This window comes from Piliocolobus tephrosceles, chromosome 8 (assembly GCF_002776525.5).
Source record: "Piliocolobus tephrosceles isolate RC106 chromosome 8, ASM277652v3, whole genome shotgun sequence".
NCBI classification, from domain to species: Eukaryota; Metazoa; Chordata; class Mammalia; order Primates; family Cercopithecidae; genus Piliocolobus; species Piliocolobus tephrosceles.
This window is the reverse complement of record NC_045441.1, coordinates 95433762-95449377: the sequence shown is the minus strand read 5'-3', so window position 1 is coordinate 95449377 and position 15616 is coordinate 95433762. Positions and strand designations below refer to the sequence as shown.

The 15616-nt window shown below is 37.6% G+C and overlaps 1 protein-coding gene across 1 annotated transcript in view; it reads right to left on the bottom strand.

Moving 5' to 3' along the window:
• The window catches only part of FAM185A (family with sequence similarity 185 member A), a 65176-nt gene extending 49777 nt beyond the window's left edge, over window positions 1-15399 (bottom strand). Inside the window, exons 1-4 of the mRNA XM_023192516.2 lie at window positions 14707-15399; window positions 12540-12649; window positions 5797-5889; window positions 2341-2479 (exon numbers count right to left, since the gene is read on the bottom strand). Coding sequence (XP_023048284.1) covers window positions 2341-2479; window positions 5797-5889; window positions 12540-12649; window positions 14707-15157 — 793 coding nt within the window. The 5' untranslated portion in view covers window positions 15158-15399. The remainder of the gene's footprint in view (window positions 1-2340; window positions 2480-5796; window positions 5890-12539; window positions 12650-14706) is intronic.
• Window positions 15400-15616: the final 217 nt, after the last annotated feature.

Sequence of the window (15616 nt, the reverse complement as noted above, 5' to 3'; positions counted from 1 at the left end):
AGGGCTTATTTTCCTAGCTATTGGGAGTACTGCTGACAGACAGCCCTCAGCTGTCAGCCCTCTTTGGGAATTACCTAGGGAAGAGGAGCCACTTCAGCCCAAGATCATACTCCTTCCCGGGGCAGCTTGCATCTAATGATTGGGGATATAAATGTCCAGCTCCCCTCACCCCAACTTGAGACAACTCTGAGGGACCATCCCAGCTTCAGAGCTCTCCGTGTGGGTTACTGAAACTGTATCATAGTCCAACTTCTCCCATGGAAATCTGGCTTTCTTCCTTTACATGGCATTGGTCCCAAGAGGCCTCCCTAGTAAATTCGCTGTGCTCAAATTTCCATTTCAGAGTGTCTGCTTTCAGGGAAATTCAACCTGAAACAATTGTCCAAAAGAGGACCTAGATTTAAACCAGCTAAGGAAAGGCATCTGATTTCATATTAAAGGTCAGTAAATATAAAAAGGCTTTATTAAGGCTAAGGAATTAACTTTGTTTTCTAGCAATGTATTTCCATTTTAGCTACTTTAAGTAATCAACAGACCTAGAATACTTTGAGGACTGCTTCAAAAAAGACCACCTGTTTTACTACCATGTAGGCAATTAATGATAAACTGTACCAAATTCAATTTATCTAACTTAAATGAATGCAAAGAAAGAAACATTATGAATTCAGTGTAAACATGGTATAAAGCATTGCAGAGAACAGAGCTGCTTTTCCTGTGGATGTTAATCCACATCTGACTTGATAAGGAATTGTTTCTCCACTAAAAGCCACTAAATACATTAAGCACTGTACTTTTCATTGTGATTAAGATAGTTAGAAATTCAATGCTTATATAAAAGTCACTTTTAAAATATGAAGAGTTACAAATTACCAGATCTACTTAATGTGCAACTGAATAAAAAGGAAAGAAATGAATAAGTAACAACACCATTTGCTTCATCTGGATACGGCTCCATATGTACTTAAGCTATTTTGGGTTCAAATATTACCTTAACCTTGTAAGAATGCTTGAGGTTTAACCATTAAATTGAGGCTCAAGAACTATTTCAAGCATATAAATATGCTTTTTAAAAATATTTTTTAGAAGACTACTTGCCAAATTGCTACATAGCATGATTAGCACTAACCATGCTTTCTAATGCCACTCTGTAACTCTTGCTCACAACTAAAATCTGAGGGTTTTGCCAGAGTGTACAGATACCAATATCAAGCTTTACTATAGAGGTGAAATGAGTGGACCATATATGGAAAAAGTCTGAATCTGTACTTCCTGGAATATGGCCCAAAAGGCATTTAGCAGATGTTTTATACTGGATTAGTGATTATTAATTCTATCTGTATATATATCAGAAAACATACCTGGATTTGAATCATCTGCTCTGTGGAAATTCAAGAAGCAGGCTGAGTGACACTGAACACACGCATGCCTTTTGCCATATTACCTCATCATTATACTCTTCTTATTTTCCTTCAATAATACAAACATTAACTATGTAATATTTCTTGCAGAGACAGGATTTAGAAATCACAAGAGGATAATTATCAAAGAAAATGGAAACAACAGGGTGCTGAGAAAACCTGGTGCCAGTACAAATGCACACAAAACATTTAAAACAAAATTAGTATCAGAGTTGCCATAATTACATTCCACCAAATGTTTCATTAATTTAACCCTCAGCTTTCTTATGTTAACATAAAAGCAATCACTCAGTACCCATCTTTACCTAACACTGCTTTTACTTCATCTCCTGCATATATTTCCTTGCTATTTGTTTTCTATTGTAAGAAAACACAGGCTGGATGCAGTGTGGTTCACACCTGTAATCCCAGCACTTTGGGAGGCCAAGGGGGTGGATCACTTGAGCCCAGGAGTTTGAGACCAGCATGGGCAACATGACAAAACCCCATCTCCACTAAAAATACAAAATTTAGCTGGACGTGGTGGCACACACCTATAGTCCCAGCTTCTTGGGAGGTTAGGGTGGGAGAATCACCTGAACTTGAAAGGTGGAGGTTGCAGTGAGCCAATATCATGCCACTGCACTCCAGCCTAGGCAACAGAGCAAGACTCTGTCTCAAAAAACAAAAAGAAAAAAGAAATGCATTAAAAATTAGAATTACTATTAGTTCCATATATAACAGCATAATCTTTAATCTCTTGCCCAAATAAAAATTAGCTTTATGAGTCATTTTATTTTTATATTTTTTTAAAAAGATGGTTAGTCTGCATTTCATTATTTAAAAGGCCAGTTTCTTGATCCTTTTTCAACTACAGAGAGTCATCTCTTAAAATTTATACTATGTGGAAAGTCTGAGATGTATCATGCCTTTGTCAGCTTACCATGAACACTTCCTAATGTAATATCCCCAGCAGCAGAAGACAGAAATGATGATTCTGTATAAAGATACTTGGCTTTCAGCAAACCATCTTCAGTAGATACAGTAACAGAACTTCCCTGCAGTTTATCTATGGTAACAGCCTAGTAAGAGAAATACTAATCAGTTCATTATAAAACAAAGACTGGTAAAAAGCCAAAATGCTACCTGTGGAATTAGTGGGTAACTACATAAAATGTTACTACCTAGTACACAATCACTTTATTGACTCTGATTCCCTACCTCTAATTATGAGATTCTGAGAAATAGTGCATTCTCTGTAGAATATGGAATAGATCCAATATGTTCCCCCATTGACTTATGTCTCCTTTAATTTCTGTTAATAATGTTTTATATGTCCTATATAAAATTCTTAATCTTTTATTAGATTTATTCCTTTTAGATATTTTTAAGTGCTATTGTACAAGGTATCTTTTAAAATGTCATTTTATCCTAATTGACCTTGTATTCAATCTTAATCCAACAACCTGACTAAACTCACTAATCCTAATAATTTATCTGTACTTTTAAAAATTATATATGTGTTACTATACTGTCTACAAGTGATGGCTTCATTTCCTCTCTTCCAATCCTTATATTAATACTTTTTTTCCTGCTTTTTCCTTCTTTTTCTTGCCTTAACCATCTCTCTCAGGCCCCCAGTTCAACAGTGAATAGCAGCTAGCAGAAGCAATGGGATAGCAGGCATCCTTGTCTTATTCCTGTTCTCAAAAGAAAAGTTTACAACATTTCACCATTAAGCATGATGTTTGCTATAGATACTTTTTAAATAATTTTTATCAGATTAAGGACATTCCCTTCTATTTCAACTTTGTTTTATTGTTTTTGCTATTTAAATCATGAATAGGTTTTTGAATTTTAGCACATACTTTATCTGATTCTATTGATTTATCATGATTTCTCTCTGTTAGTACATTAATGTAGTGAGTATACTATTATTTCTAGAACTTTTCCACTTGACCTCTAATAGGGTGGTATCTTTCCACCAAAATAAATGGAAGGAATTTAAATTTACCTATTTAATGACAGAACAAAAAGTAGATTCAAAAATCAGTACCTTCCTGACAGAGGTATTGCTATAAATTTTCTTTTCTACGTGAAAAGAAAAATTTTTCATTTAGCTATCATGAATATACATAAATACATATACGTAGTTCTTACAAATAATGAAAACCAAGTTTTAAGGAAGTACTGGGGCTTTGTAGCCCAGACTGAGAGGAAAACTGACAACTATGTCATCTATTCACCAAATAGTCAGACAAAATGGGTTTCTGTGTTCTTTGTTAAGTTATAAAACTAAACTTAGACACTAAAATTAATACAATTTAAAAACAGCCATGTAGAATAATGATGCTATTATTTATAGTGCTCATTTGATTCTCACAATCTTGTTAAGTGGACAAAGCAAATATCACCATCCTGTTTGCTAAATAATGAAACAGTCTCAGGGAAGCTAACTGGTAGGTCTAGAACTGGTCAAGTTATCTTTCCTGTGATTCCTTTACCTTTATTATCATCATCATGGTAAGCATTACATTAGACTTATTTATGTGCCAGTGGTTGTTTTAAGTACTTTACCTGTATTAACTCATTTAATCCTCTTAAGAGAGGATTTTTTGAGTTAGTTCTATTACTATTATCCAATTTTCCAAAAAACTGAGACACACAGAGGTTAAGTAATTTGTCCAGTTATAGAGCTTAGTGAATGGTGGAGCCAGAATTCAAACACAGGTGGTTTGGCTCTCAATATATTCTGTGCTCTTAACTAATTCACTATGTTTGTCTCTCAAATATCCAAATCACATTTCTATGAAAGTTGTATATTAAAAGTTACTAGATTTCACAAGTATTTTATGTTTTATAAAAACTACAAACTTATAATTATACATTAAAAATCAATACTATACATAATAAAAATAGAAAAAAAAAACCTAGACTGATTCTTTAGTACATAACAAAACTCAATCAAGAAATAAAATTATATAATAACAAGTAAAATACATGAATATTCAATAAACCATAAACATTGGAACAAATAAATAACTGAGAGGAAACAGTAGCCAAGATATTCAAAGTAGCAAATGATTAAGATTTTAAATTCTTTAATACTTATATTTGATTATAAATGTTACAATATTCTAGTAACTTACTTCAATAACATTAGCCATCATTTACTGAGTTTGAAGGGCTGTAAACTTGTCTAATTTCCCTCTTGCACCTCCAAGACCACAGCAATCTAAAAAGTAAAACTAAATGCCATCTCAAAAAAGCTGCAGTATAAGGCCACACAGTGTCTTTCAACACTTTCCTAGTTTAATTTACAGAGTATTTTTAAATGTTTAGGTTTGAACAACCTCCCACGGGGTCTGAGAGAAAGGTGATGGAAGATAAAACAACAGAAACAATTACTGTTATAATCTACCTTGTTTAATTATGCCAATAATAATCTACATATAAAATATGCTCATAACTCCTCCCCACCAATTATCTGAAAATAAAGCTGACTATGAAATTTAGCAAATTTGTAGGAAGGTGAAGGAAGATAAAACAACAGAAACAATTACTGTTATAATCTATCTTGTTTAATTATGCCAACAATAATCTACATACACAATATGCTCACAACTCTTCCACACCAATTATCTGAAAATAAAGCTGACTATGGAATTTAGCAAATTTATAGGAAACAAAAAGGCTCTTGCAAATTGTGTAAGTGTAAAATAAAAGGAAACTTTTTCTCAAAGATACATTATCAATCACATATTTTAAATGACAATTTGTAATTCCAAAATTATACCTTTACTCTTAATGCTATGCTAAATGACCAAAGGCTACAAAACGAGTTGATTTAAAAATACAAACTATCTTCCTATAACAACTAAAATCCTAATAGCTGCTAAAAACAAAACAAAAAAAAAAGCTCCGAGAGAGCAGTAAAGCTATCTAATGGTGCCACCTTGTGGAAAATACCGAAGTTGAGTTTTGAAACACCCCTCAACTTGCCTAAGGGCGAAGTAAAAAGGTCTTAGAAAATACTCAAATAAACCTAACACAAGAAAAATCCAATCCAGTTACTAGTGATACTACTTAATGATCTATTTTAATCTATGATCATAAAAATAAAAGTCTTTTCAGAACTAGAGTTAAATAGTAAGCATTTAAGTTTTTATTGATTAGGAACTAAGTAACTGTCAAAAGTATTAAACCACAAACTAAAACTTAAGTTGTATATTATTTAATCACTTCAATTTCAAATTTGAATTTACTTATGAACTAAAATGCATTAAAAAGGGAATGTTATGCTATGAACTTTGTAGAACCTACCCACTTGGTGAGCCAAATGGAAGCAAAGTTGCAATTAGTAAAAAAAAAAAAAAAAAAAAGAAAGTTGCAATCTTACACTTTTATCTGATGCATGAATATCTATATTTCCATAAACTGTTCCCAGACAGATCACTTTGCCTCCTTTTGTTTGAACATGCAATCTTTGACCCTGAAAGACAAATTAAAAAATACATATAGTGAAAAAGAGAGTAAGTTTGACTTACACTAGTGAAACATTTTCAACATTTCTGTATTAATACCGACAAAGCAACAAAAGAAGAATAAGGAATGATATAGAAACTCACTGCTTCGAATAATGACATCAACTGGAAAAAAATATCAACTGCTGTTAAAGGGGTTAAATGAGCCACCCGGACTCAAAGGGAAAAACAAGAGATACTTGGGTATTCTGGTAGCTTCACTGAAGAAGGACTTGGGAATCAAAAATCACTGTGACCAGCTAACTAAATAAATCACTGTGACCAACTAACTAAATATCCACAGTGATGAAGATGACAATAATAATCATTGTTACTATTCATCATTAATAACAATAATAGTTATCACTTACTTGGCATTTTCTCTGCACCAGATACCATGTTAGCTACTTCACATGAACTATCATTTAATCCTCATGACAAACCAGAGAGATAAGTATTACATTTTTCTCATTTTACAGAGGAAGAATACCAAGATTCAGAAAGGTAAATCACTTTATCAGGGTGACACAGAAAAAAATCCAAAACCGAAAGTACAATTAGAATCAAGCTCTGTACGATTCCAAAGCCAACATGCTTAAGGCTGGAGTGGTCTGAAGGACAGAATACACTTAGGGTAACAGCCCACTTAAACCTTCTAGCGCAACACATCCCAGAAACTAAGTAAAAGTGTCTCCGAGCACAAAACAGCAGTCACAAGCCAGTTAGTGTATTCTGCAAGACAGAAGACAAAAGTATGTGCATGTGTGTGTGTGTCAGTGACTTGGTTTTGGATGTGGAAACTATGGCAAACACTACTGTTGGCTCACCAAAATCCATTTTTTTTCCAAAGTAAAACAGTATAGCTTGACCCATGGCAAGACCACATTTTCCAGCTTCCTTTACCTCTTATGTGTTGTTCTTACCAACAGAACGTAAGTGGAAATGCTATATGCCATTTCCAGGTTGGTGCTTTTAGAACAAGTTGTGCCTTCTCTGTGCTCTTCTCATTCCACCAAGTGGGTCCAGAGAATAACAAGGCTCTAAAAGATGGCAGAGCCGGAAGATGGAAGGAACCTAGAATCACTGAATGAAAAAGACCCACCCACACACCTCGACACAAGTAAGAAATAAACTCGTATTATATATAAGCCATTAGATGTTTGGTCTGTTGTTGTTTTTTGTTTTTGTTTTGAGACGAAGTCTCACTCTGTTGCCCAGGCTGGAGTGCAGTGGCGTGATCTCAGCTCACTGCAAGCTCTGCCTCGCGGGTTCAAGCGATTCTCCTGCCTCAGCCTCCCACGTAGCTGGGACTACAGGCACCTACCACCATGTCTGGCTAATTTTTTGTATTTTTAGTAGAGATGGGGTTTCACCGTGTTGGCCAGGATGGTCTCGATCTCCTGACCTCGTGATCCACCCACCTCGGTCTCCCAAAGTGCTGGGATTACAGGCATGAGCCACTGCACCCAGCCTAGCCTGTTTTTTTTTTTTTTTTTAGAGTAGTTTATTTTCCCTTCATCATTATATATGTCTTTAGTTTTGTTACAGTTATAAAGAGATAATAGGTAAATAGCAGAAGCTGCAGAGGGAGAAAAATAGCAAAGGAAACTCACCACTATCATTAGCAACTGCAGAGAAATATCTAAAAAGCAGGGAGACGAAAACTCAAAACAACTATATGGCTTCTAGTTGCTTTACTTGGGAGGAAAAATAGTAAGACCTTAGGTAAAATAGCCCAGGAGTAAATTTCAGAAAATTTAGTGAAGAGGGCAAAATTACTCATTCTTAAAAAGAATTCTTAAAAAGAATTCTTGGCTGGGGTGCAGTGGTTCATACCTGTAATCTCAGAATTTTGAGACACCAAAATGGGAGGATCACTTCAGGCCAGGAGTTCGAGACCAGCCTGGGCAATATAACAAGAACCTTTCTCTTTAAAAAAAATAAGAAAAAAAACAAAAAAAAAAAAAGCCAGGCATGGTGGCACATGCTTGTATTTCCCAGCTATTTGGGAGGATCACTTGAGCCCAGATGTTTGAGGATTCAGTGAGCTAGGATCGTGCTACTGCACTATGGCCTGGGCAACACATGAAGACCCTGTCTTTAAAAAAAAAAAAAAAAAAGTCTGTATTATAGCACAGTTAACTATGTTATGTCCAGAGACATGAGTCTGAAGTCAAATTATATTTAATATACTCCTTATCAAATATGTGATAAGCCTTTGAAAAGACTATCCCCAAAGCACATCTTGTTTTTATTTTTAAATTATTTTTATGTACAGAAAACTCAACAGTGTACACTTAACCCAGTTCAGTGGCAAGTTCTTTATCCTTTGCCTTTTCGAGCTTGGCAATGTGAGCCACAGACTTGGGACCCAGGACATTGCTGCCCCAGTGACGGTGGATCTCATCTTATCTGTCGTTGTAATTGGTCCCAGTAGCTTCCACCAGCTTAGCCAAAGCTCCTTTGTCTTCCGAGTTAACCTGTGTGAAGTCAACAATGGTGTAGGTCTTCCTGTGAACTAGACATCCCAGTATTGCCTTCCCCTTGATAATGCAGCAAGGGGCCCCCATTTTATGACATAGGACGGGCAGGAAAACAATCAGCTCAATGGGATCCATGTTGTGTGCAATCACCACCAGCTAAGCTTTCTTGTTATCCACCAATGTGGTGACAGTGTTAACTCCTGCTTGAAAGACAGGTGGTCTCTCAGTGGGGAGGTCCCTTTGGCCGCAACTTTCTTTCTTTTGGCCCGGGCCAACAGCCTCTGCTTCTTCTCTTGCTTTGTGTCTGGTCTGTATTTGTGGGCCAGCTTAAGCAGCTGAGTAGCTGTTTGGCTGTCTAGGGCCTGGGTGAACTGGTTAATCGCAGGAGGCACTTTCATCTGCTTATAGAGGATGGCTCTCTGCCGCTGCAACCTGATATAGTGGGGCCATTTCACAAAGCAGGTGAGGTATCTTTTGGGCTGGATGTCCTGTCCAATGCCAAAATTCTTAGGCCTTTGCTCAAACAGGGGATTCACTGATTTCTTGGCCTCCTGCTTCTTCACAAAAGCAGGGGCCAGAGCCAACTTCTTCCCCTTGGCCTCCTTTCCTTTCGGCATCTTGGGCGACAGGAGGAGCACACTTGTTGTTTTAAGTCAAGAACTCTTAACCAAGCTTACATGAACTTACAAGATTGTAAGCAAAATTTCATAGACATGTGCATTTTTTTCTTGAGGAGACAATTATTAGATTTTCTAAGAGGTCTAAGGTTCAAAAATAGTAAGAGCTACTGTTATAATTTAAAGCTCATGTAATTCCCAAAAAAATGTGAAATTGATTATAAAATTTTTAAAAACATAAAACCAAATAGTTAAATGTTTAAATAAATCAGAAATTATTTAGAAAACAAATTACACTGCATTTAAAAACTGCAAATGTGTGACATTCAATTAGTTAAGGGTCTGTTGCCTAAAAAGTTCACTTATCTTACTCCCTAAGGATGCTGCACAAATGTGGTCTTACCATATGTTTTGTCTGGACAATAAAGAAAGGCGGAAAGAGCATGAGCTTGGAAATCAGAATGACCCAAGGTCAAATCCCAGCTCAATTTTTTTAGCTATGTGAACGCAAGTGAGTTCCTCAATCTCTTGGTGGCTTCTAGTTTCTTCCTTCATAAAATGGAGAAAATTCAAGCATTAAATGAAGGTTTAGCTAAGATTCCTGGTACATAATAAGGACTTATTAACAGTAGTTATTATTATTGCTATAAAAATTTTATTATGTAGGGCCGGGCATGGTGGCTAACACCTGTAATCCTAGAACTTTGGGAGGCCAAGGTGGGCAGATCATGTGAGGACAGGAGTTCAAGACTAACCCTGGCCAACATGCCTGGCCAAAATTAGCTGAGCATGATGGCAGGTGCCTGTAATCCCAGCTACTCAGGAGGCTGAGATGGGAGAATCACTGGAACCCAGGAGGCAGAGGTTGCAGCGAGCTGAGATCGTGCCATTGCACTCCAGTCTGGGCAACAGTGAGACTCTATCTCAAAAAAAAATTTTTTTTTATTAGGTAGATCAACTATATTTCAAGTCCTTTAAGTTAATGAAAGAGAAACATATTAACAGGTGATCACTAATTCAAGGTAATGATATTGTATGATACTTAAAACTTAAACCAGATATTTTACCAAAGTGTTCTTATTTGTGAATTGAAGTTAGTTAAATCCTATGATCTCAATGATAATTATCTTAACCCTTGGTATACCATTAGTATCCACAAGCCTAATTTTTCATGAATTTCTCGTTTTGAGCTATTTTATTTGTAAGAACTGATATTTTATGATTTCTGTTATTCCTTGGGAGGTCTTTCAAGGAACAAATAGAAAATGTACTTACTTAAAAAAAAAAAAAGAACAAAACTCATTCTAACCTGTAATTACCATTATCGGTCCACTGGACTCTTATAAATCTAAAATACATTATGGGTTAATAGTGTTCTTATTTTTTATTTCATTTATTTTATTTTTTGCTAATTCATCATCCTAGGAGTTATTTCATCATTGTTCATAAATTATTCCCAAATATGTTTTTTAAAAACACTAAAATAATAAGAAAACAGAAGAATGATGGACTTGCATAAAGCAATCATTCTCAACTGGAGATGATTTTATCTCCAGAAGACATTTGGCAATGTCTGGAGACATTTTCCCTTGTCACAACTGAGGAGCGTGCTACTGGCATCTAAAAGGTAGAGGCCAAAGATGGTGCTAAACATCCTATACTGCACAGGACAGGCCCCCACAACAAAGAATTACCTGGCTGAAAAGGTTTATAGTGCCAAGGCTAAGAAACCATTTCTAATTTTATGCCTACAATGGCATAAAAGAAGAAAATCAACAGAGAAAGATCTTTCAGAACTATCAGATTAATCAAAACATAAATGCAGAGACAGCAGTATACTAGATTCTAATTTTGATTGTGAAATTGGAAATTTCAAACTCTTGAGTCTTCGGAGGACAAGTCTAGATTAGTTTTCTGAAACTTAAGTATCAACGACTGAACAAAATATTTCTAAGGACAAAAAAGAATTATGATATCCTCACCCAGTTAGTCATTCAACATGAAGACCTTATTGCACAATGTTTTACAAGAATCTGAACCAACTCATTGTGCTAAAAGGACTTGTGATGGTAATGTGAATCTTTTATGATATTTGTGCCACTAAATTTATTTGAAATGATTCACATGTGGACAGATGCTGATGGCAGATACGCAAATAAAGGTGGATGAAAGAAAAAAATGTAAAAATTAAAAATGCATCAAATTATTAATTCTAACTAGTGTTTAGAAATCTAAAAATGAAAATATTTTGCAATTATGAAGCAAAGATGACTGACTTCAACAAAATTGCATGCTTTCAAAGTTCACAAAATTATCAAGTTTTGACTATGCAAATACAAGAAGCACTAAGAGTAACGATAAGCTAGTACCTATCAGAGAGGTATTTCAAACTATTTACAGCTGACACCAGTCTAATCTTTAAATAATTAAATATAGGTCAGGCATGGTGACTCACACCTGTAATCCTAGCACTTCATGAGCCCAGGGCAGGAGGATCACTTAAGCCCATGAGTTCAAGACCAGCCTGGGCAATACAGTGAGAGCCTGTCTCTACAAAAAAAATTTTTAAAAAATTAGGCAGGCATAGTGGTGCCCACCTGTGGTCTCAGCTACCTGGGAGGCTGAGGTGGGAAGATTGCTTGAGCCTAGGGGGTTGAGGTTACAGTGAGCCAAGATCACACACTGCATTCCAGCCTGGGTGACAGAGTGAGACCCTGTCTCAAAAAAAATAAAAATAAAAATAAAAATTAATTACAGCCAGACGCAGAGGCTCATGCCTGTAATCCCAGCACTTTGGGAGGCCGAGGCGGGCGGATTACGAGGTCAGGAGATCGGGATCATCCTGGCCAACATGGTGAAACCCCATCTCTACTAAATATACAAAACTTAACTGAGTATGGTGGCGCATGCCTGTAATCCCAGCTACTCAGGAGGCTGAGGCAGGAGAATTGCTTGTACCAGGGAGTCAGAGGTTGCAGTGAGCCAAGATTGCACCACTGCACTCCAGCCTGGCAACGGAGTAAGACTCCATCTCAAAAAAAAAAAAAAAAAGTTAATTACAAAACAAGATGAATCATATGTTACTTTGCACAAATAACTACTTAACCCTTAAGTAATGAGCTACCTGGTACATTAAAAATGTGATTAAAGTAATCTAATATTTAAGCACATTTACAATGCATAAAGATTCTACCTTTTTAATAAAATGGAAGAAAATCATTCGTGGAAACTAAAATTTCTTTAGTAAGATTTCAGAATACTAGGAAAATACTATTAGTATCACTGTGCACTTTGAAATTAAATCAAAAAGAAATTTGAGGCAAACCCTCAAAACTGCTATAACCTATGTACTTTACTAGAACTGATTTCAAGGCAAAATGTTTGCCAAGGACTTTCTGAGAGATGAATAAATGACAATGTTCTGAAAAACAGAAGAATCTCTTGAGTTTGATAGTACGATTCACAGCTTAAGGATTTTAAAAAATATAATAGTGAAATAAAATTAGAAAAATGCTATACCTTAACAGACTGCAAGATGCTAGTCCCATGCTCTGTTTCAATTTTGCAATTATCACACTCAATACTTTGAACTTTTACACAGCCAGACCCTGATGACTTGATATCTAAACCTAGAAGTAAAAAAAGAAGAAAGCAAGTTAGTACTGCAGTTTATAAGCTCCAAAGCATTTTAGTACCCCTAGAAATCCAACTCCTCAGTTATGTCCATAATATTGCCGGATCCTGGAAAGGGCATACTCTAAAGGTAAGGGGTCTTCTATCATGGCAATAGGACCAAATACAATAGCCTTTCTGCTGGTTTTTAGAAACAGAGCAGTTATTTCTACTGGCCTAAATCATCTAAAGAGAACTAACATAGATGGGAAGTAAAGGAGACTGCAATTCTGGTAAGTACTCCTGTGAAAGATTATAGAAGCCTCTTCCCCAGTATATATGATCATGACTTAGATTTTCAAATCCTACGTCTAACTTTTCATACCTAGAAAATGAAAATATTACCATGCAGCTATATCACAAGGTATTTGAAGTAATTTTTTAAAAATGGGAACAACTTTGAAAAATCTAATATATACTATTAAAACTACAAGATCAGGCCATGAGCAGTGGTTCATGCCTGTAATACCAGCACTTTGGGAGGCCAAGGAAGGAAGATTAGCTGAAGCCCAGGAGTTCAAGACCAGCCTGGGCAACGTGGCAAAACTCCATTTCTACCAAAAAATAAAAATATTAGCCGGGCATGGTAGCATACACCGTAGTCCCAGCTACTCAGGAGGCGGAGGTGAGAAGGTCACTTAAAACCGTGAAGTCGAGACTGCAGTGGGCCATGATTGTGCCCCTGTACTCCAGCCTGCGTGAAAGGGTGAGTGAGATGCAGTCTTAAAAAAAAAAAAAAAAAAAAAAACCCCACAAGATTGTGGACAAATGGCAGTGGTATATGAAGAAAGTTTGGAAAATAAGGAATCACAAATGCCATCCTTGGCTGTCTATTTAAGATGTAACTGCAGGCATCTCTGTATACAAATTTTAAAAATTAAAAACACTGATATTTAATTTGGAATTAACATAAATATTGATGATTTCTCTTAAAGTAGACGAGACCCACCCCCGCCCCACTGGATTCCTGAAACTACAGATAGTACCAAATCCTATATATTCTATGTTTTTTCCTATATACATATCAATGACCAAGTTTAATTTATAAACTAGGCATAGTAAGAGATGAACAACAATAATAGAGCAATTATAACAATATACTGTAATAAGTTATATTACTGTGATCTGCCAAAATGTCTTAATATTTTCCTACAACAGTTGAGGCAGGTAACAAACTGAGAGAGCCAAACGGTGGATAAGGGAGGACTACAGCATCTACTATTTGGTGCAACTGTAAGCATTATAAAAGATGATCTTAAAAATGCTAAATGCTATTATTAATATCATCATCATCAATATCTTCCTTCAGGCGCAGGAAGAATGACAGTCTGGGGAGCCCTTCCTAGAAAAGTGTGTGTACACAGTGGCTTGCCATTTAGGAAATAACGTAGAACCCAAAAACCTAGGAAAGGTTATTTTGCAGGCATTATTATTGAAGTTTCCTAGGCAGGCTTACTATGTGTTTTTTTTCAAAGCTTGCTACTCATGGAAAACTTAGGCCAAAAAGAATGGAAACATAACAGTAAGAAGCTGGGCGCCTGTCTAAAACCAAATACTCAAACCAGGTGATACACGGAACATCCTATTGACAGGGCTGTTTTGGGACACACCCCCAGGCTGTGAGCAAGGGGAAATGTAGATGGACTGCCATACCATTGAATGAATTGTCAAGAAACTTCAACCTTGAAAAATAAGCCAGTTTGCTAATGACAACGGGATAAAGGAGAACACAAGCGGCTCCAGAAATATAATTTGACCTGGATTATACCAAATCATGTTTCCATTCGATGTATAAAATTTCTACAACTAATTTTTAGTTAGTTAGGGAACCTAATTTTTAAACACTACTCGGATACTCAAGAATAGAACAGAGGAAAAGGTGCATTTCCGAAAGTGCCAACTGTAAATTAGGTTTAGAAAGCCAGGACCAATTAAAAGTGCAAGTCGACCAAATTTAGTAAGTTCACTGTGCGTGCCCTGGGACCCAAACCCGTTTTCACTTCATTTCACTTGCCAAACTTCAGGGGCGCGTTCACCTCCACGGACGCCTGGGGGTCGATAGTGTCAGACACAATGGCCATCTCCTCCAGAGCCTCGTCGTACTTCACCTGCAGGCCGTCCAGGCCCCGCGCGCTGCCCTCCACGCCACACACCGCGACCAGCACGCGGTCGCCATCCGGGTAGGTGAGGGGGTCCAGGGGCCTCACGGCCAGGTGGCACGGGAGCCGCGCCCGCAGCCGACCGAACGGGCTCACCTGCAGCGTCCACTCCTTCAGTGTCCGGCGCGCCGGGCCAGGCGGAGGGACCTCAGCCTCCGATCCGGGCCAGCGCTCGCCCCCACCTGAGCCGTACGGCCTGGCTTGGCAAGCCCAGGAAGCCCAGCGCCCTGCGCCAGCCCACAATCGGACCTGACGGAGACAGAGACGGAGGCAGCCAAGCTCCCAACCTGAGCAGGGGGCAAGCATGGCGCGCCCCTCTCTCCAGTCCTTAGAACACTTCAGCTACAGGGAGGGTCACTTGCCACGGCCAATCGACTTGGCACTATGCCGCCTCAAGTCAAATAGGAGACGTCTGTCAGGGTTTGCTGAAGCAAGAGCGAGCCGGTTCGCTTGATTAGGCGATTTAAACATCAGCCACGCAAGCCCCAGGGGCAAGTTGCAATTTGAAAGCTCTAAACTCTGACCTGGACTCCTAGCCTACGCCCGCCCCTTTTGCTAAGGCGGACGGGATAGGTAGTTGTAAAGGGGTGGAACGTCGCAGAGCTCTGGCATCTTAGAAACCACATATCCCAGGAGGCAATGCGCAGGGGAGCCCGGGTAAAAGGGCAGGTGTTAGACTCTCTGGGAAAGGCGGGCGCCCTTTGCCTCACGACCATTGGCTATTGGAGCGCATTGGCTAGGGGCGGTACATGGGAGTCCAACTGG